Genomic DNA, 20,998 nt, shown 5'->3' with positions numbered 1-20,998 from the left:
TTTAGTCTAGCATGACTCTGGAACTCCCTACCACCATCCATTTGTACTACCCCTAGCTACTCTATCTTCAAAAAAACTCTCCACTCACATCTAGTAACCCAATGGGAATGCTCCTGCTGCCACCCTACATAACTTACTCTGCAAACTTTCATCTCCTCTTCCCTTCAATAGCATTCTTCCTTTTCATATATTCTTGTAAATTAATTTCTAAATGTATGTAATTCTTATCCATACCTCTCTCTGCAAGTTTACCACATGTATTATTGATCCTGTATATGTCTATTACTTTGTAATGTTACTTTGTTAGTCTGTATCATCTATATGATCCATCATAAGTATACAGAATTTCTAAAGTATGCTGAACTATATTGTAATTATTTGCTTGAACATTTTGCATTGTATAACTATCATTAATAACCTACTGCATTGAGATTGTTCTGGAGCTTTTCTCCCCAGGACTCCATTGAAAACAGGTTCATTTTGGCCCAATGGACTATCCTGGTAAACCAACTGCAAATAAATAAATAAATAAATAAATAAATAAATAAATGTTATATGTCTTGGTTGGTGGCTGTGCATGGGCAGAATTGTGCATGCACCTTCCGAAGGCAATCACTGTAGTGTGTTCTAGGCTGCCACAGGGAGGCGTGATGTCAGGACAGACTCTCTTGCAGCAGTATGATGCTGCACCAGATTTCTCAGTCTTCTCAGCGCCCAGGACTTGGATCACATTAAGCCCAGGGAAGGTTGAGGCAGGTCCAGTATAACCATTAAGTGAGGAGAGGAGATAGTGGTAGATGATAGTCAGCTGTGGGGGGGAGGGCATCAGGTGACAGATGGGAAAGAGATGGATTATGATGCATTAAACCCAGAAATGGAAACTGGCCTTTGGGATGTGCAGTGTCTCTTCTGTTTGGGAAGGAGACTGAACTTGTGGTGGTCATTAAAACTGCTTTTCTTAATATGGGTTCTGGATTCATGTTTCCTGACTCTAGATGTTTCTCCTGTTCTGGAGTTTCTCCTTAGGAGATGTGGTAAGTTGTTATGGGGATACTTGCAGCTATGCTGCTGGGTGTGGGTGTTACTAAGAATCACATAACTGTTTCTGTAAAGTCAAAGTTTGTCCAAATAAAGAGATGATCACAAGAATGCAATGCACCTCTGGTTTTCAGAAAGGAAACGTCTATATGTCATTTACACATATGCACATAACAGCTACTTAAATGTTCAATCTCCTTGGAAAGCATAGAACAGGTGCTTAAATGGATACCACCTCCTGACTAGTTCTATCCAATAGTGTGCTGCTTGATAAGGTCTACCTACATATTGTGTAGTCCTGCCCAGTGCTTGCAGGAGCGATGTTTAAAGGGGTACCACCTATTGACTCTGTAGTTCTGCCCATACATCTGTGGTTTAGCAGGGTACCTTCTAGTGACTATAATACTGTCCATCAGTGAAGTGTTTGATAAGTACTACCATGGGTGTGATATGTGGTATGGTACCATGTACTGACTATGTAGTCCACCCTGTAGGTCTGTTTTTGGTAAGATATTTCCTACTGATTGTAGTCCTGTCCATTAGTGTAGTATTTTATAGTTACTGCCTACTGTTTACATACTCATGGGTGTAGTGTTTAAAACAGGTGCCACCTATTGACTCTATAGACCTGCCCATGAGTGTAGTGCTTGATAGGTACCACCTACTGACTCTGTAGACCTGCCCATGGGTGTGGTGTTTGATAGGTACCACCTACTGACTCTGTAGACCTGCCCATGGGTGTGGTGTTTGATAGGTGCCACCTACTGAATCTGTAGACCCACCCATGGATGTGATGCTTGATTGGTACCACCTACTGACTATATAGCTTTACTGAGAAACTCCAGGGCTTATGTGGGGAATGAGGGCGATAATTCCTTGGATGACAATGAGAAGAACCACTTGCCTCATCGGAACCAAATTATTAATCATTATTGGACTTCTGTGCTATGCATGGAGTGCCCATAGTGGAACTCATGCCCTCATCCAAATGGCTTATAACAATGCTTGGTACCAGAATGGTCAAAGGTCATTTACTGATTTTATAGTTGTATGATCAGACCTGAGGCCAGTAACTGGTTGTTTCTCTGACATCCAGGCTGTTGTTGTCATATTTGTTGAAAATATATAACTCGCCTAAGGTCTGGTTATATTATGAAAGGGAGCAGAGAGGGCTTTGCAAGTAGGGGCTTGACCTCACATCACCCATAGCCATCATTTCTTCAAACCCTACTGTTGTTGACACTCTAGGATGTTGATGACCCACGTTTTGATTTCACTTACCATATCCCCTAAGACCATAAGTGCTAGTCAGGACAGGTGCTGAGCTGACCACTGACCACTGATCTGCATCATTCAGGGAGGTGACTGTACATGAAACTCAAATATGTAGATAGGCTGTCCTGCACATGCATATCCAAAGCGATGGTATAGGAGTTGTTTAGTCCTTCCCATTGGAAGAGTTCACCATTTACTTACTTAATTTGAATTTGTGTACATTGCATTGATTGTACAGGGGTTAAGGAGACAGAAGGGGAGGTTGTCATAATAGTTAAGGTGTTTACCTTACAAACACAAGGTGCAGGGTTCTGATTCTCACATGGGGTAATTGGCTAGGCTTAAAATGGCCCACAAGGGAAGTTAGCCTAGTACTAATCTATGAACCTAAGAAGAATTACAGTGTCATCACAAATAATGCAGTTAGATCATTCAGGTATTAAAAATACAGGACAATTTAGTCAGTCATCTCAAATATGATACAGGCATTAAAACCATCATTCGTCGTAGTTACGTAATTTAGATGCTACAGTGCTTGATTTAGCAGGCTGAAGTCCATTCTGTCTGGTTGTAGTTAAATAATTTAGATGCAACAGTGCTTGATTTTGCAGGCTGAAGTCCATTTTGTCTGGCCGTAGTTAAGTAATTTAGATGCAACAGTGCTTGATTTAGCAGGCTGAAGTTCTCCATTATGTCTGGTCGTAGTTAAGTAATTTGGATGCAACAGTGCTTGATTTAGCAGTCTGAAGTTGGCCTTTCTGTCTGGTCGCAGTTAAGTAATTTAGATACAAAAATGCTTGATTTAGCAGGCCAAAGTTGTCCATTCTGTCTGGTTGTAGTTAAGTAATTTAGATACAACAATGCTTGATTTAGCAGGCTGAAGTTGTCCATTCTGTCTGGTCATAGTTAATACTTTAGATACAACAATGCTTGATTTAACAGGCTGATGTCCATTCTGCCTGGTCATAGTTAAGTAATTTAGATACAACAATGCTTGATTTAACAGGCTGAAGTTGTCCATTCTGTCTGGTCATAGTTAAGTAATTTAGATGTAACAGTGCTTGATTTAGCCGGCTGAAGATGTCCATTGTTTCTGTTCGTAGTTAAGTAATTTAGATGCAGCAATGCTTTATTTAGCAGGCTGAAGTTGTCCATTCTGTCTGGTCATAGTTAAGTAATTTAGATACAACAATGCTTGATTTAGCAGGCTGAAGTTGTCCATTCTGTCTGGTCGTAGTTAAGTAATTTAGATGCAACAGTGCTTGATTTAGCAGGCTGAAGTTGTCCATTCTGTCTGGTCATAGTTAAGCAATTTAGATGCAACAGTGCTTGATTTAGCAAGCTGAAGTTGTCCATTCTGTCTGGTCGTTGTTAAGTAATTTAGATGCAACAATGCTTGATTTCGCAGGCTAAAGTTGTCCATTCTGTCTGGTCATAGTTAAGTAATTTAGATACAACGCTTGATTTAGCAGGCTGAAGTTGTCCATTCTGTCTGGTCCTAGTTAAGTAATTTCGATACAATGCTTGATTTATCAGGCTGAAGTTTTCTATTCTGTCTGGTAATAGTTAATTAATTTAGATACAGCAATTCTTGATTTAGCAGGCAGAAGTTGTCCATTTTGTCTGGTCATAGTTAAGTAATTTAGATACAACAATGCTTGATTTAGCAGGCTGAAGTTGTCCATTCTCTCTTGTCATAGTTAAGTAGTTTAGATACAACAATGCTTGATTTAACAGGTGAAGTTGTCCATTCTGTCTGGCCGTAGTTAAGTAAATTAGGTACAACAGTGCTTCATTTTGCAGGCTGAAGTCCATTCTGTCTGGTCGTAGTTAAGTAATTTAGATTCAACAATACTTGATTTAGCAGGCTGAATTTGTCCATTCTGTCAGAATATATAGTGTATGTAGTAGGTAAACTCACATTGTTTATCTAGCAACCTATCTGTATCTGCAGTTTAATGTTGTGTAACTGAATTCTTAATACTCTGTGTGTTTATCTGTTTTAATGCCTCTACTGAAAATGGACATATATCCAGTTAGACTAGCCCGGTCAATAAATGTAAAGTAAAATTAAATTAAATAAATAAAAATAAATTGTCGGCTGGAAGATCATAATGTGTTGAAGCCTCTGGATATAATACGTTGCACAGCCCTTGGAATGTGATACATTGTAGCCTTTGGAATGTTGCAGCCCTTGGAATGTGATACATTGTAGCCTTTGGAATGTTGCAGCCCTTGGAATGTGATACATTGCAGCCTTTGGAATGTTGCAGCCCTTGGAATGTGATACATTGTAGCCTTTGGAATGTTGCAGCCCTTGGAATGTGATACATTGTAGCCTTTGGAATGTTGCAGCCCTTGGAATGTGATTCAGTGTAGACCCCGGAATGTAATACTTTGCAGCCTTTGGAGTGTAATCGATTGCAGCTCCTGAAAGGTCACACCTTGCTGCCCCTGGAATGTTATATATTGCACAACAATGAAGACTTAAGAATAAGGTTCATGAACGTTAGGGATGCAGGTTGTATTATGTTCTAATATGTGACCAATAATATTTGACAAAGGGTACATGTCACCTTTCCTATATATATCCAGTACAGACCAGTCATTCTGTTGTATTGCTTTGAGCTGATGTGCATGCTTGTAGTTGTGAGACCATTGGGCTGCAGTATTGACAGCTATACACAATATACATTATTTACAGTTGTTGTTGTTTGTCTCAGTTGGTTCTTATGGTGTTGCATTGCCAGCCTGATGCCCAACCTTAAACAAAGGCATGCCCTTTCAATGCATGTCTTTCAAATGCCCACTCAACTGTGGGGAGGACATGCAGACTCCACACAGAAGCACTCCCAAGCCGAGAATCAAACGGGAGAACCTCTAAGTTTATGTACAACATTTACAAGTGGTACACACCGGTAGCAATGCAGAAGTGCAAATGTTTACTAGCTGTTTAATGTTTACATTTGATGTTACATTATTAGCTTTTGTCTCTGAAGCAATTGTATTGATTGTCCTTGCTTAGAAAGCTTTCTAGAGTTTTCTTAAATAACTGAAGCTTTTCAGTACACTAGTTGAGGTCAGGGAAGTAAAGGCTGTATTGACACCATTCAAGACCGCACTAGTTCATGAGTGGCAAAGACCTGTGACCAGAAAGTTATGTTTGTCATGGTGGTAATCTAGGAATTTTCTGGTACCATATTAAAGTATTTCCTTCTGTACACTGGTACTGATACGCCAGTAGTTCTTAAACTGAATGGCAGTTATGGGAGAAGCTGAGAGAGGCCAAAGACACTGATATGGATAGCCTCAAAGAGTCTCTAACAGACCACTATGGACTCAGGGCAGGGAGAAGCAGGGCAGGACACTTCCCAGACTGTTTTCAGCAAAGTGGAAAAAAAAATTATCTCATCCAGGGCCATTGTCAGGAGGGGGTTCTAAATGCAGCTGGTGGAACCGGGTCCATCTCAGTAGGTAAGATCATTGCAGAAATTAAACAGTTCCAAGATCACATGGTTTCAGGTGTGGTATTCCTATATCCAAGGGACTTTACATCTACATTCCCTGATTAATTGTAATCAGTCCCAAAGTCTCTGTACTTTGGGGTGAAGGCAAATGCTCTACCAGCTCTGACCATGTTCAATGACTGCAAGATTTGCTGTAATGTACATTATTACAGACTTGGAAATAACACAATAGTCTAGCATAGAACAAAACTCAAAACAAATGAAAAAGTCATACCTGCATGGTGAAGCATCTGTAGTATATTTATATAATACTTTTATATATATACTTTATTTTATTTTACATTTTTATTTTACATTTTAACCTTCCTACCTAGCTCCCTCCATACTTACCTTTATCCTGACTGATTGTTTCCTCTCTCTGTCCTGCTGTCTTCTTCCTTGTGCCCTACAGGCTCACTCCGCTCCCCTACCCTACCCCCAAATCCCACCCACCCCAGTGGTCCTACACTTATACTTACTTAGCCACTCCCTCCTCAACTTCCACCCAATCACACATACCCCCATTTAAACTAATCAGACACACCCTTACTCATCCCCTATTACACTACACCACTACTTTGACTATATTACCTTAGCCCTGCTCTACTGCTTAACAGGAACTAACTCCCCTCCTCTCTACACCCTCCTTATCTACTTCCACTACTTACTTCCACTACTCACAAATTTTAACCCTTCCCATTTAACACTTCCTAATCTCAATCTCAGTGAAAATGGCTTTGACTACCTTAACCAAATTAATATTCCTAGCTATACTTCCTACTATCCTTACCTCCACCTACCTCCTCACTTTTTTTGAAAAACTGCAATATTACCATTTCAACTGCTCTCTAAAACAAACAGCAATTCACACATCCATACTCACTTGCAATCACACTAATATCACTTCCATTCCTAGCTATCTACTACCCAAATTCCACAGAGTCTCCCACTCTAAATATAATAATCATACTATAAAAAGAGAGAAATATTTACTTTACCTAAAATACAATGCAGCAACAAAACCTCTCAATCTCTCCTTACTAGATGGTGACATCCACCCAAACCCTGGCCCTGACAATACTACTACCCTAACAGCCCAGCCTAAACTCCCCAACTCACTCCTAATAGGACATCTAAACATCCGTAGCCTTAACAATACAGTAGCTCATCTCCATGCTCTTCTAGATATTCACTCCTTTGATATCCTTTGCTTGACAGAAACTTGGTTGAAACCAGGAACCAAAGACAATGAAATTATCCCCCAAGGCTACAATATCATTAGAGAAGACCGAATAAAACGTAAGGGAGGGGGCTTAGCAGTTATATTTAAAGATGGATTTCACATCTCCACACTCCCATATAACCCTCCTCAGGATAGTAATGCCGAAGTCCTAGTCACCAAACTCCAAATCAACCCTAACAAAGCTTTATACCTCATCTGTATCTACCTACCTCCCGGTAATAATATCAGCACAATTGAAGCTATATTAAACTGTGCATCCTCAACTTGCCCCCAAGAAACAGTAATACTAGGTGATTTTAATACCGACTGGAAAAAAGTCAATACAGATAACCCCACTTCTCACATTAACCTGCATGGCTTTAATCAAACTATCACCTCCACGACCAGAATTAATAAACCAAACAAAAAAGAGACTACCTTAGACTGGATACTAATAAATAGACAGGAGCAAGCTTATAAGGTAGGCACTCTCCCAGATGATGTGTGTGTGTGTGTGTGTGTGTGTGTGTGTGTGTGTGTGTGTGTGTGCTATAAAATTAAATACTGTAAATGCAGCCTAAAATAACACATTTAAAACAAATGAACAAACACATAAAACCAGCACAGGAAAGCCAAGGCATGGTCCAGTTTCAAGAATAACTGGAAAACTGTCAGATAAAATAAAAACTGAAATCAAACTTTAATGCATTTGGTAAGAGCTTACAAAGTGTGACTTATTGCTTCATCAGACTCATATCTGAAAGTTTTCCAGTTATTCTTGAAACTGGACAGTGCCTTGGCTTTCCTCTGTTGGTTTTACATGTTTGCTCAATTAAATAACTTTCTGAGGAATCCTGGGAGTAGCTTGCTGTGGTTTGTATTTGCTGACATTTAAAACAAATGCTTAGCCATCTGAAGGTATTGCTGTACCACTTTTTTTATTGTGGGGGCTGCACCCCCCCATACCCCCCCCCGCTAATTATATATGCCAACTCCAGGATCGCACTACAGTGGGACAGGGCAAATTTTAAGTAAACTGTTCTAAAATTATAGGACTTTGGGGGTGTCATAAAGAAATGCTGATAATCTCAATTTTCTGACAATTGCATTATTATCAGTAATGTACTTAGGTTAGCTGGGGGTAGCCTGGTCTGGCAGTGCATGCAGTCACTGGTAAGCCAGCTACATATGTACTATGCAGCACCCTGATGCAATGTACAGACACACACACAGACACACACACACACACACACACACACACACACACACACACACACACACACACACACACACACACACACACACACACATGCACACACACACACACACACACACACACACACACACACACACACACACACACACACACACACACGTCTGTATTATGTCCTTGAAAGCTGTAAACAGTGAACACTATCTACAGCGAAAATGCCATGCAGCAAACTGTAAATAGTGAGACTGCACTACAGTGAAGATCAGAAAATTTGCCCTGTCCCACTGTAGTGCGATCCTGAAGTTGGTATATATAATTAGCGGGGGGGGGGGGTGCAGCCCCCACAATAGCGAATTCGATGCACAGCATTTTCTCTATAGATAGCGTTCTCTGTTTACAGCTTTCGAGGATATAATATAGACCCCCCCCTCACACACACACACACACACAGACACACACAAATTTGTACAAAAAGAGACACACACACACACACTCACACAAATCTCAGACAACACAGACACATGCACACACAAACACACTTGCATACACATACACAAGAAATCCATATTCCCACACATACACACACACACATACACACACACACACACACACACACACACACACACACACACACACACACACACACACACACATGTATACTCACTTATGCACAGAACGTACAAAAAAATTTGAGGCTTTCCACTTCAACAATAGCTTGTATGTCGGCTATGGAAGAAAGCCAGGACTCCTAGATAAAACTCACACTGAAATAGTGAGGACATGTCCAGTCTCCAAAGAAGGCACACTGGTCAAGAACTGAAGTGGGGAACCAAGTGCTGCGAGGCAGTGACCCTGTCACACCACTGTGGTACCTGTCATCGACTGTTATGGCATGAATATATGATATTGGATCCATGAGAAAAATGTACTGCATCTCAACATAGACTATAAATGTGTCTAAAGTCAGACATTGGGGAAAAGAAAGTGACAGGAATTCGTTTTACTGCACCAACTGTTTAAATCGTGTTACTCTCTCTCTTAGTTTTAGTCCCTTTTCTGTCACACTTCAAGTGGTGGAACAAGTAAGTGCAGTTTTGTGGAAACATAGATAGGCTGGTATTCGGTGAGGGAAATCCAAGAAGTGTAGATATTTAAATTAACATAACTTTGCATCCTGATAATGTTCTATGACATATTTCAGATAGTTATGATGTCATCCTGCATTACATCATCAAACAAAATCTAGAAAAGGCATAAAATGTAATAAAATGCCCTTTAATTCAGTTAACAGTTATTTATATAAATGTATGCTATTTCACATTTATATGTAACTATGCACATATGTATGTATATCTGTTTTACATGTTTGTTTATGTTGGTAGCAAGATATTACCTGACATTTCAAAGATGTGTCTTTGAAGAGGTAGTGAAGGGTAATGCTTCATACCTTTAAGCTTCAAACTAGAGACTGGATTTGAACTGTAAAGCAGTTTACTTATTTAACTGCCTTATAAAATTGACTTAGTATGTATTTTTATATTTTATAAAATAATATATCCTTTTACATTTATTTTATGAATTTCCAGATTTAAAAAGTACACCTCTACGATAATTCTAACAATTGACTTTTTGTAGGATGTGATCTTACTGATCTAATGAAAATGAAACATTCATTCCTTTTTTTCATGTTTTCAGGATTATAGATGGAGTGACGTATGCCGGAGTTGTGAAAGAAAAAGAAGTCGCTCAGAAACAATACCAACAGGCAGTGTCCCGTGGGCAAACCGCTGGCTTAGTCAAGTAAGAATGCATCTACAGTTACCCAGCATTCAGCATTGCAACCAAGTCTTCACATGTTTGTAGAATTATGATTACATCTATAAAATTTCAGAAGCCAACAATGTATTTACTGTTTACAACACTTACAAACTGGAGCAACAGAAAATCACAATTACCAAGCAACTCTGATAAAAAAACTCTGAAGATCATTCATTTATGTATTTGTTATATTCATTTACTTGACAGTTTCAGCTGGGTAGATCCTATATTCGGTAGAGGCTCATGGATGAAATTATTTGTGTCTTAGTGTGGTCAGGTAAAAATTTTCTAAATAAATTGTATTTCTCTGATAAACATAACCATCAATTCCCAGTGATACTTTTTACACCATCCCTGGGACTGAGAGAAAGTCCATCTACTAGCAATAATTAGCTAATGCAGGTTGGTCAGTTAGCTTGACAGCAAGAATTTCCTATTAAGAGACATACTAAAGCCATATAGGTCCATAAGTTCATAGGTGTTTACTAGGCTAATGACCACAAGGGCCTTTTTAAGCCTAGCCATGAATCCCAAATCTCTGAAAAGTTCTGATACCCCTGATAAGTGTAAGCAGGGGCTTGGGAGATGAAACATTTGCAATCAGGGGCCTGGGAGATGAATCATTTATAGGCTGCCTGTGTCCATTAGAGACATAATTGCCAAACCAGGGACGAATTTCCTGCTCCCCATCCAGTTGTCCAAGTTACACTTGAACTGGATTAGGGAGAAACTCTGCTTCAAATGGATGAGGAGCCTGTTCCATAGACGAGGTAGTGATCCTCGGGGTGAATTTCCTATTTCCCATCCAATTGTTGAGATTTTTCTTGAAGAGGACTAATGAGGAGCTTTGCTTGACATGAATGCGTAGTATGTTCCAGAGTTTTGGAAGTCTCTGGGATAGGAATTTATCCCTCCTGCATGTTCTGTTTATTGTGGTGGCAAGGTTTAGGTCCCTGGAGCGTGTGACTCGGAGGGATTGGGATTTCTTTAAGTGTAGCATGTCCAACAGATCTGGGTTTGACATGGCTTTGTATGTTAGGCAGAGGTCGCCTCTGAGAAGGTGATAAATGACAGAGTAGAGCTGGAGTTTTTTGAGACAGTGTGCGTATGGCATCTGTTTGAGGCCAGTAATCCTCTTAGTGAGGTGTTTCTGTGGCGTTTCTAGTTGTAGATGTCTTGCGAGGTACATGCCAAATGGGGCATTGTACTCTATAATGGGTCTGATGATGGATGAGTAGAGAGGAACAATGACCTCTTTTTTCTGGAGGTGAACACCTTTGTGATGAGATGTGCCACGTAGAAGGATTTCCTGACTACTGTACCTCTGTGGTCCTGTCACGTCTTTGTAAGTGTGTCCCTCACTGACAAGCGGCTCAGTTATTTCCGTCTTGTACTGTTGTGTCTCTGAGATTCTGTGTGTGTGTGTGTGTGTGTGTGTGTGTGTGTGTGTGTGTGTGTGTGTGTGTGTGAGTGTGTGTGTGTGTGTGTGTGTGTGTGTGTGTGTGTGTGTGTGTGTGTGTGTGTGTGTGTGTGTGCACATATTTCGTTTAAGGCTGCTGTGTGTGTGTGTGTGTGTGTGTGTGTGTGTGTGTGTGTGTGTGTGTGTGTGTGTGTGTGTGTGTGTGTGTGTGTGTGTGTGTGTGTGTGTGTGTGTGTGTGTGTGTTCATGTAAGTCTGTATTAGCAATACAGTGGGGCAATATTTTACTTAAAGAGTAAAATATTGTCTCTGTCATTATTAGAAAGATTTTCATTCAAGTTAACTTTGCGAGACAAAACCACAGATGGACAGAGAGAGAGAGCCACCAAACCAATTTCAATAGAAAGCAATTTAAATAATTGTTTTAGGTTAAAATAAGTTAATTTAATTAGTATTAATTTGGGATGCAATGCGTTTTAAAAACACAGGAGAATTATAAGTTTAAATGAACCTCTTTGGAAGGTTTATGTCTCTTTCAACAATTTTATTTATTTAACATTTGTTAACCAGGAAAGTCTGACTTGGAACAAAGCTAATTTTCAGTGGAGGCCCGGGAGAAATGATTCAGATGCATGTCTTTGTAAAGTGGGAGGAAACCGGAGCACCCAGAGAAAACCCATACGAACGCAGGGAGGACATGCAGACTCCAGAAAGAAGGAACCCCAGCTGAGCATTGAACCAGAGAACCTCTTGCTGTGAGGTGACAATGCTACCGCTATACCACTGTGCCATCCATCCAACAACTGTCTCTTTAAATAATAGTCTTTTTAAATAATGGTCTTAACAAATATTAAATTAATAATTTTTAATTGATTGGAATTCTGGTATAAATAGCGGTCATGGTTAAACAACATTATTCTGATGAAATTCCCTGGGTTGGACAAAAGTGCATAATCTAAGGCATTTCTATGGGCTTTCTTTACAATTGTTTTATTAAAGTATTTACCGAAGATCAGATTTGTCTTTTTTCCACTCCATGCAAAGTTTATAGTCTTCATAAGAAGAGTGGTGGTTCTCTACTGTGGAGGTTCATGGTTTTACAACAGATTTTTTCAGACAAAGAGTTTTGAAAATCATTCATCAAGGTTATGGATAGTAGTGGGAGGGAATTCATCCTTTTCGGGGGGGGGTCATTCCTCACCCTCCAGATCAGACTCTTGTTTCCACTGGTTCTTCATCACATGCTGTCTGAAGGGGTGATAGAATCAGTTCCTCCTTCCCAGGTGCAGAATGTTTTTTATTCAAGGGTGTTGCTAGTGCCAAAGAAAGAAAATACTTGGAGACCAGTTCTGGATCTTTCTTTCCTAAACCTGTTTATGATAGTACCCTGATTCAAATTTATGACACTTCACAACCTGTTACCTGTTCTTTATCTTTCAAGTTTCCTTGCATTGCTAGACTTAAAAGATTATTATCATCTCACCCCTATTCATTCAGAGTTCAGATGTTTCTTAAGGTTTTGGGTGTCTGGATCACATTATCAGTTCTTTGCCTTACCCTTTGGAATATCCTCTGCACCAAGAGTGTTCACAAAGTGTCCAGCTCCAGTTATAGTTCATTGCAGGCTGCAGGGTATCCACATTTGTTCATATTTGGATGACTTGCTTATCTTTGTGGAGTCTTTTTCAAAGGCTCAGCAATCTCTCTCTCTTGGGTTAGAGCTTTCTTGTACAAGCTGAAATTCCAAGAGAACATTTAAAAGTCTTTCTTAACTCCCTCACACAGGATTGTGCTCCTTGGATATCAGGTATACACCTCAGTTTAAAGAGGTTTTCTTCCACTCAAAAGAGTAGATCTTTATCTAGATCTATTTCTAAAGTTTTCCGCTATACTTCAGTTGCTGCAAGGGATATACCTCAGGGTTTTGTGTCTCATGGCATCAGTGATTCTCATGGCACCCCTGTCCAGACTCCATATGAGAAAGACACAGTGGAATTTGAAATCTCTTTGGTCCCAGCATGAATGCTGTTTATGTTTTCAAATCCCAGTTCTTGGGTTTGTTAGAAGGGAAATTATTTGGTGGAGACAACAAATATTCTTAAATCCAGGTCTCCCCTTCTTCCTCCCTGCTCCAAAGCAGTGAGTCAAAACATATGCTTCAGACTTTGCTTTGGTAACATTTTCTAGAAGGATACAAGTGCAGGGGGTGTGGGATATCAAGGACAGATGCAAACAAATTAATGTCAAGGAGATGCTTGCCTAGATCAAGGCATTCAACTGCCTGAACTTTCTTTGGTCCCCAGGACCTCTTCAAATGGTCGCAGACAATGCCACAGTCATGTGGTACATCAACAAGCAATGGGGATCTGGATCATACCCCCCTTTGCAGACTAGCCATGTTAGCTTGGGATATAGCTTTACAACACAGTATCCTACATTCAATCAGAGCAAAACTGTGTGGCAGACAAGCTGATCAGATCCAGGACAGACCATCATGAATTGAAATGGTGCAGTGGTGCAGCAGTAGTACTGTTGCCTCACAGCAAGAGGTTCTCTGGTTCAGTTCTTGGCTGGGGTGTCTTCTATGTGGAGTCTGCATGCCCTCCCTATATTCATGTGGGTTTCCTCCCCCATTACAAAGACATGCATCTGGAGCTTTTCTCCTCAGGCCTCAGTTGAAAATTGGCTTTAATCCAAGTTGGACTTTCCCAGTTAACAAATGTTAAATAAGTAAATAAATAAAAACCTAGACTGGGGGGGGGGGTCTTCCAAGATTTGATCCATCTGTTGGGAGTTCCTCAAGGAGACCTCTTTGCCTCATCTCTGAACAATCAACTGGCAAGATTCTCTTCCAGGACTCCATGCAAGAAAGCCTGGAAAACAGATACCTTTTCTTTTCCTTGTATATGAGTGCACCTGTACGCTTTTCTACGCTTTCCACTAATATTGAGTGTAATTTGGAAGGAATCCTCCAGGATCAATGTAGTGACTTCCTTCTAGCCCAGGCAATGGTGCTTCTCCCTTCTTCTGGAATTGGCTGGGGCAATTTGCCACAAGCTTCCTCACACCTTGATCTATTCACACAAGAACAGGGGTGTTGATACACCCCAGCATCAATCAACTTCAACTGACTGCCTAAATGATAGGTTCTTCATTCCCTTTACACACCTGTTTTCTGAGGATGTGCAGCATGATCTATTCACACAAGAACAGGGGTGTTAATGCACCCCAGCATCACTCAACTTCAACTGACTGCCTAAATGATAGGTTCTTCATTCCCTTTACGCACCTGTTTTCTGAGGATGTGCAGCATGATCTATTCACACAAGAACAGGGGTGTTAATGCACCCCAGCATCACTCAACTTCAACTGACTGCCTAAATGATAGGTTCTTCATTCCCTTTACACACCTGTTTTCTGAGGATGTGCAGCATGATCTATTCACACAAGAACAGGGGTGTTAATGCACCCCAGCATCACTCAACTTCAACTGACTGCCTAAATGATAGGTTCTTCATTCCCTTTACGCACCTGTTTTCTGAGGATGTGCAGCATGATCTATTCACACAAGAACAGGGGTGTTAATGCACCCCAGCATCACTCAACTTCAACTGACTGCCTAAATGATAGGTTCTTCATTCCCTTTACACACCTGTTTTCTGAGGATGTGCAGCATGATCTATTCACACAAGAACAGGGGTGTTGATACACCCCAGCATCACTCAACTTCAACTGACTGCCTAAATGATAGGTTCTTCATTCCCTTTACACACCTGTTTTCTGAGGATGTGCAGCATGATCTATTCACACAAGAACAGGGGTGTTAATGCACCCCAGCATCACTCAACTTCAACTGACTGCCTAAATGATAGGTTCTTCATTCCCTTTACGCACCTGTTTTCTGAGGATGTGCAGCATGATCTATTCACACAAGAACAGGGGTGTTAATGCACCCCAGCATCACTCAACTTCAACTGACTGCCTAAATGATAGGTTCTTCATTCCCTTTACACACCTGTTTTCTGAGGATGTGCAGCATGATCTATTCACACAAGAACAGGGGTGTTAATGCACCCCAGCATCACTCAACTTCAACTGACTGCCTAAATGATAGGTTCTTCATTCCCTTTACGCACCTGTTTTCTGAGGATGTGCAGCATGATCTATTCACACAAGAACAGGGGTGTTAATGCACCCCAGCATCACTCAACTTCAACTGACTGCCTAAATGAGAGGTTCTTCATTCCTTTACACACCTGTTTTCTGAGGATGTGCAGCATGATCTATTCACACAAGAACAGGGGTGTTGATACACCCCAGCATCACTCAACTTCAACTGACTGCCTAAATGATAGGTTCTTCATTCCCTTTACGCACCTGTTTTCTGAGGATGTGCATCAGGTGCTAATGGAAGCATAAAAGCCTGTTACTAGGAAATTGCGAATAGAAAAGGTTTATTAGTTGGTGTCAACAACATAACCCGCACCCATTCATAGATAACTGATCTCTGGTTCTGCAATATTTCTGTGAGTTACTATCCTATGGCCTTTCTTTTTCCTCTGTCAGTATTCATTTGTTGGCCATTTCAGCATGTTTGCTCATGGATCCTCCTCTTTCAATTCAGTCTCCTGTCCAAATGATCTTGATAGGAGTTTTGCTTAAGAGGCATGCATAAAACCGATGGCCCCTTCTTGGGATCCTAAATTTGTGTTAAAGAAGCTAACACTTTCTCCATTTGAACCAGCTAATCTGGCTGTCTTGAGGTTCTTAAAATGGAAAAAAAGTTTTACTGATCGCTCTGACCTCTGCAAGAGGGGTATCTGAGATACAAGCTCTTATGATGAGTCAACCCATCTAATTTTCTGTAGGAACAGGGTTTCTTTGAAAAATAATTCTTCTTTTATGACTAAAGTGGTATCTGATTTAACTTTAAGCTAAACCATCTATCCCGTTTTCTTTACTGAATATAAAAATACTCCCTTCCTTCGATGTCCACAGACTACTCAGATGCTATCTTGACAGAACTAAATCTTTTAGAGCTTTAGATCAATTGTTCATTTCTTGTGAAGCTCAGAAGTGACACCCTGTGTTAAAACAGACTTTTCAACGGGTTGTCTAAGGCTATTACCTTTTGCTGTACTCACCATAACAAAAGTATTCAAGGCAGGGTCAAGGTGCTCTTTACCAGGACCTTGGCTTCATCTATGGCTTTTTGGAAAGGCCTGGATTCTAGAAGTATTCTAGAAGTAGCTATTTGGTCCTCTGTGCCTACTTTTACAAATCACTATAAGTTTGATTTCTTCTGTAGGTTGAAATCAAGCTTTGCTAGGGCCTTTCTTCATGGGCCCCAGAGCACTTATCCTTCCACCTCCCAGCTGTAGTATGTTAGGGTAATCTAACCATATAGCTAGGGCTGCTGCAGCACTGATTCATATGCTGAACATAGTACAGTTGTGTATGCTAAGCGTACCATAACAGTAGATGTTTAAATGGTCACTGCTGCAGTAGCTGTAACCATAACAGTAGATGTTTAAATGGTCACTGCTGCAGTAGCTGTAACCATAACAGTAGATGTTTAAATGGTCACTGCTGCAGTAGCTGTAACCATAACAGTAGATGTTTAAATGGTCACTGCTGCAGTAGCTGTAACCATAACAGTAGATGTTTAAATGGTCGCTGCTGCAGTAGCCACTCCCTCCCTCCATCTCCCTTGTTTTTTGGTGTGTTTTTTTTTATGCCAGGGTGTGGAGATTTGTTTTTTGTTGTTTCTAGCATTGTCCTTTCTGAGTCATGATATCCTGATACCCCTGGCAAGACTCCACATGACAAAGACACTTCCCTGCTGTAAGGGAAGCCTTGTAGGGCTTCATACCCAAACTTTTCTTTTAGTCAGCTCAGCTTGAACTGCCTGACAGTCTGGGCATGTGGAAGTGCCATGAAGCTTTGGAAGCTGCCTGGCTGTTATATCTGTGGCAGGATGTAACCCATACGGCTAAGGTTATGACAGCAAGGATCATTCAAATAGTGCCGTGGTACGTTTAACTTACACAACTACACTTCCAGTGTGAATAACAACTCACATCCTTTTAATTCTCTGTTGTCGGTCACTTTCCAGTTCTCCTAAGTGATACTTTACACCATGACTGCTGAGGTCCAGCTACAGGATTTTGCATTTGTTTGCACTGAACCTTAACTACCACATTTACAAACCCATCACTAGCTTCTTCCCTTCATCCTCCACATGGCACCTATCTTTGTGTCTTCAGCAAGCCTGTCTGAGACAAACATTGAAGAGCACTGGACCCAGGACAGACCCATGTGGTAATCCACTAGTTGCTTTTCTAACTCATGATACTGTCTCTCTTTGTCACTACTGTAGTTCCTCAGTCTTGGTCTTACCCTCTTCCATCCAGTTGTCCTGCCAGTCTCCATTATGAGGGGGCTATACTCCAAGATCCTACCCGACTGATAAGGTACTTAGTCTGCCACATAAAGTGAGTCTAAATGCTCTGGAAAGGAGCCTCATTTTTCCAGTTGTATTTACAATCTCATCCTTTCAATCACTGCCCAGAGCTCTTGGCTATAGACTGGACTAGGGATGTAGATTAACTGGTCAATTGAAAAATTCGTCATATAAGTCACTTCTCATTTCAGCACCACATTCCAGTACAACATCTGCATTTCTGCCACTGTTCCCATTACTGGTCTGTGTTAACGAAAGATGCAAAGACAATGGTTTTGAATTAAAAGGGAGACAAGGCTTCATTTTGGTAAACAAAACATTTCCTCCAATCTGACACTGTTGCAATGGATTTAGCTAAACTCAATAATTCCTTATCTTTTGACTAGCACGTCTCTGCTGCATTTCAGAAAAAAACATCTGTTTGGTGTATCTGATGAAAAGTTATTTCCTGTAGATATAAAGAAGTCTTAAATCCTGTTTACTCAAGTCTCATCACCCTTTTGTCATGTATTTATCTAGACATATCACCCAACTTTAGAGACCTCAGTCATTTCTGAATAAAAGATCAGTGGCCTCAAAAATGTCAGTTATCAAGGTGGAGCGGCATCTACACTTTCAAACCATGAATGATCCAACCTTTGTTATCCTCCTTTTCTCTTGTAAACCAAATTAGTCCTTTGTTACCAGGTTAAGTGAACTAAACAGTGCAGTGGTGCAGCGGTAGTGTTGTCACCTCCCAGCAAGAGGCTCTCTGGTTTGATTCTCAGCTGGGGTGCCTTCTATGTGGAGTCTGTATGTCCTCCCTACATTCATGTGGGTTTTCTCTGGGAGCTCCAGTTTCCTCCCACAATTCAAAGACATGTATCTGGAGCATTTCTCCCTGGGCCTCTTCTGAAAATTGGCTTTGTTCCAAGTTGAATTTTCCTGATAAATAAATAAAGTAAATCTTCATGAACATATAAATAAGATACATTGGTGTGATAAATGCATATCACATAATAACTCTCAAGCTTTAAGGTAAAACTAGATAATTGCATGGACAGCCTTACATTCTCTCCTGATCTCCTTATGTTGCTGTAGTTGAGGCTGGATGGAACATTTAAATATCGGTCATTCACTAGGCTTGTAATGTTTTTAGACTGGTCATCTAGTACTACCTGTACACCTAAAACCTAAATAATGAAAACAGCAAGCGGTGAAAAGCAGAACAAGCAGATGTGTCTTTATTTGGGGTTAACAATGATAGTCCTGCTTTGTGTGCGAGAAACTGATCCCAGAAATGTGTCTTAAACTGGAAACAAATGACATTTATGAGCCCAAGTGCACTACCTGAGTTAAAAGCAGTAAAAGTGCTTAAAATGCATGCTGAGGTTTTTAGTGAGGAACTGGACAAACTGTGTGGAATTAGATTCTGTATTCATGAATTAGGGTTTGACTCCCAATGTTTGTAAATGTAACAATGAAGGGAAAAAAGAGTTGTTAATATTGAAAATAGAAGGTATCCTTGACTGGACGAAGAATAGTAAAGTGACAGTTCCGGTTGCTCCCCCCAGAGGGATAATGCCATAGCTTCATAGGTTAATACTAGGTTATTGACCCTTAGGATCATTAGTAGCCTCACCACAATATCCCAGTGTCTGGGTATCAATTGACATGACTAATTTATACCTAGTTTTCACCCCTTTCAATGAAGGGGGCTTGAGGGACCAGACCCAGAGTGTATTCACTTCTGTTTATCCGTTCATCCAAGTTATGCTTAAAGAAGTTCAGGGAGCTAATTTTCTTTATTTCCAATGGAACTCTATTTCCTAAACAAGGGGATTCTCTGGAATATATATCTATCTCACCCGCAGATTCTATTTATGTTTTGGTGGAGGTTAACATCTCTTGAGCGAGTGCTGAGGGTGTTGTTAATTTTGTGTGGGTCACATAGAAATGGATCCTTTGAGACTCTGTAAGTTAGGCAGAGGTCCCCTCTCAAGAGTCTGTAGGAAACAGAAAAGAAAGAGAGAGTTCTTTAAGGTGGTCTGGGTAGCCAAAGGAAGACATGCCCTTGATTATTTTAATGAGGAAATGCTGTAATCTTTCAAACTGGGTTATATGTTTATATATTTACACACCACAGGGGACATTATACTGTATTGTGGTTGTGATGCAAAGGAGGTAACAAGGATGATAACCTCCTGAGATGTGGAAGAAACCCTCCCGTTGATTAGTCTGGCAAGGTAAATGGACTTCCAAGCAAAGATGGATGCACAGTGATCGAAGGACAGTTCACTGTCAATAAAACTGCCCAGGTTCTTAGAGGGTGAGTCATCTTTCAATGGCTTGTCACTTATGTTGCAGGTTATTTTGTCAAAAGAGGCAGTGCTGCATTTTTTGGCATTTAGTTTTAGGCCATTGTCCAGGCACCACTTATTGGTGCATGTTAGTCTCTCTTGAAGAATTTGGAAGATGAGTGGTAATAACAGTTCCAAGTCTACAGTCATCTACAAACACGGTCAGCCACACGTGATATCAACTTTCACATCAGAGATTTAAATACCAAAGATAGCTATTACTAAAACTGATTCCCCTGAGACTACTCTTTTTGAAGACAGTGTGCCTACCACACTAATAGACTAGTTTCTGTCCATTAGTCAGTTTGCTATCCAGCAGGTAATATAGGAGTTTACATTTAGTTTGATTAGCTTATTGATAATGCCAGAATGTGTGATAGTAGCAAAGGTTTTGGCCATGTCCAGTTAGGCAGTGTGAACTGATTTGCCTGAGTCTAATTCATCTGTGATTTGATTAATGATTTCCAGCAGGTTTAGGATACAGGTTCTGTCTGCCTTAAACAAACCCAAACTGGCTTGGGTCTAATGTTTGTAAACCACCTATATCCCTGTTAATAAGTTCCATAATGGTACATTCCATTCCACGTTAATAAGTTCCATAATGGTACATTCCACGTTAATAAGTTCCATAATGGTACATTCCATTCCACGTTAATAAGTTCCATAATGGTACATTCCACGTTAATAAGTTCCATAATGGTACAT

General features: G+C 40.4%; 1 protein-coding gene across 5 annotated transcripts in view; it reads left to right on the top strand.

Annotated features, from left to right (window-relative positions):
• Positions 1-20,998, top strand: part of LOC122807829 (inter-alpha-trypsin inhibitor heavy chain H3-like) — a 1,807,468-nt gene that overhangs the window by 194,699 nt on the left and 1,591,771 nt on the right. For all 5 annotated transcript variants that reach the window (XM_044078927.1, XM_044078926.1, XM_044078925.1 and 2 more), the window contains exon 5: positions 9,950-10,054. In XM_044078927.1, the coding sequence (XP_043934862.1) occupies positions 9,950-10,054 (105 nt within the window). The remainder of the gene's footprint in view (positions 1-9,949; positions 10,055-20,998) is intronic.

This window comes from Protopterus annectens, chromosome 7.part1, assembly GCF_019279795.1.
Source record: "Protopterus annectens isolate FY-2018-M chromosome 7.part1, PAN1.0, whole genome shotgun sequence".
In the NCBI taxonomy this organism is placed as follows: domain Eukaryota; kingdom Metazoa; phylum Chordata; order Ceratodontiformes; family Protopteridae; genus Protopterus; species Protopterus annectens.
The sequence above is the reverse complement of the archived record's forward strand: the minus strand, read 5'-3'. Positions and strand labels throughout refer to the sequence as shown.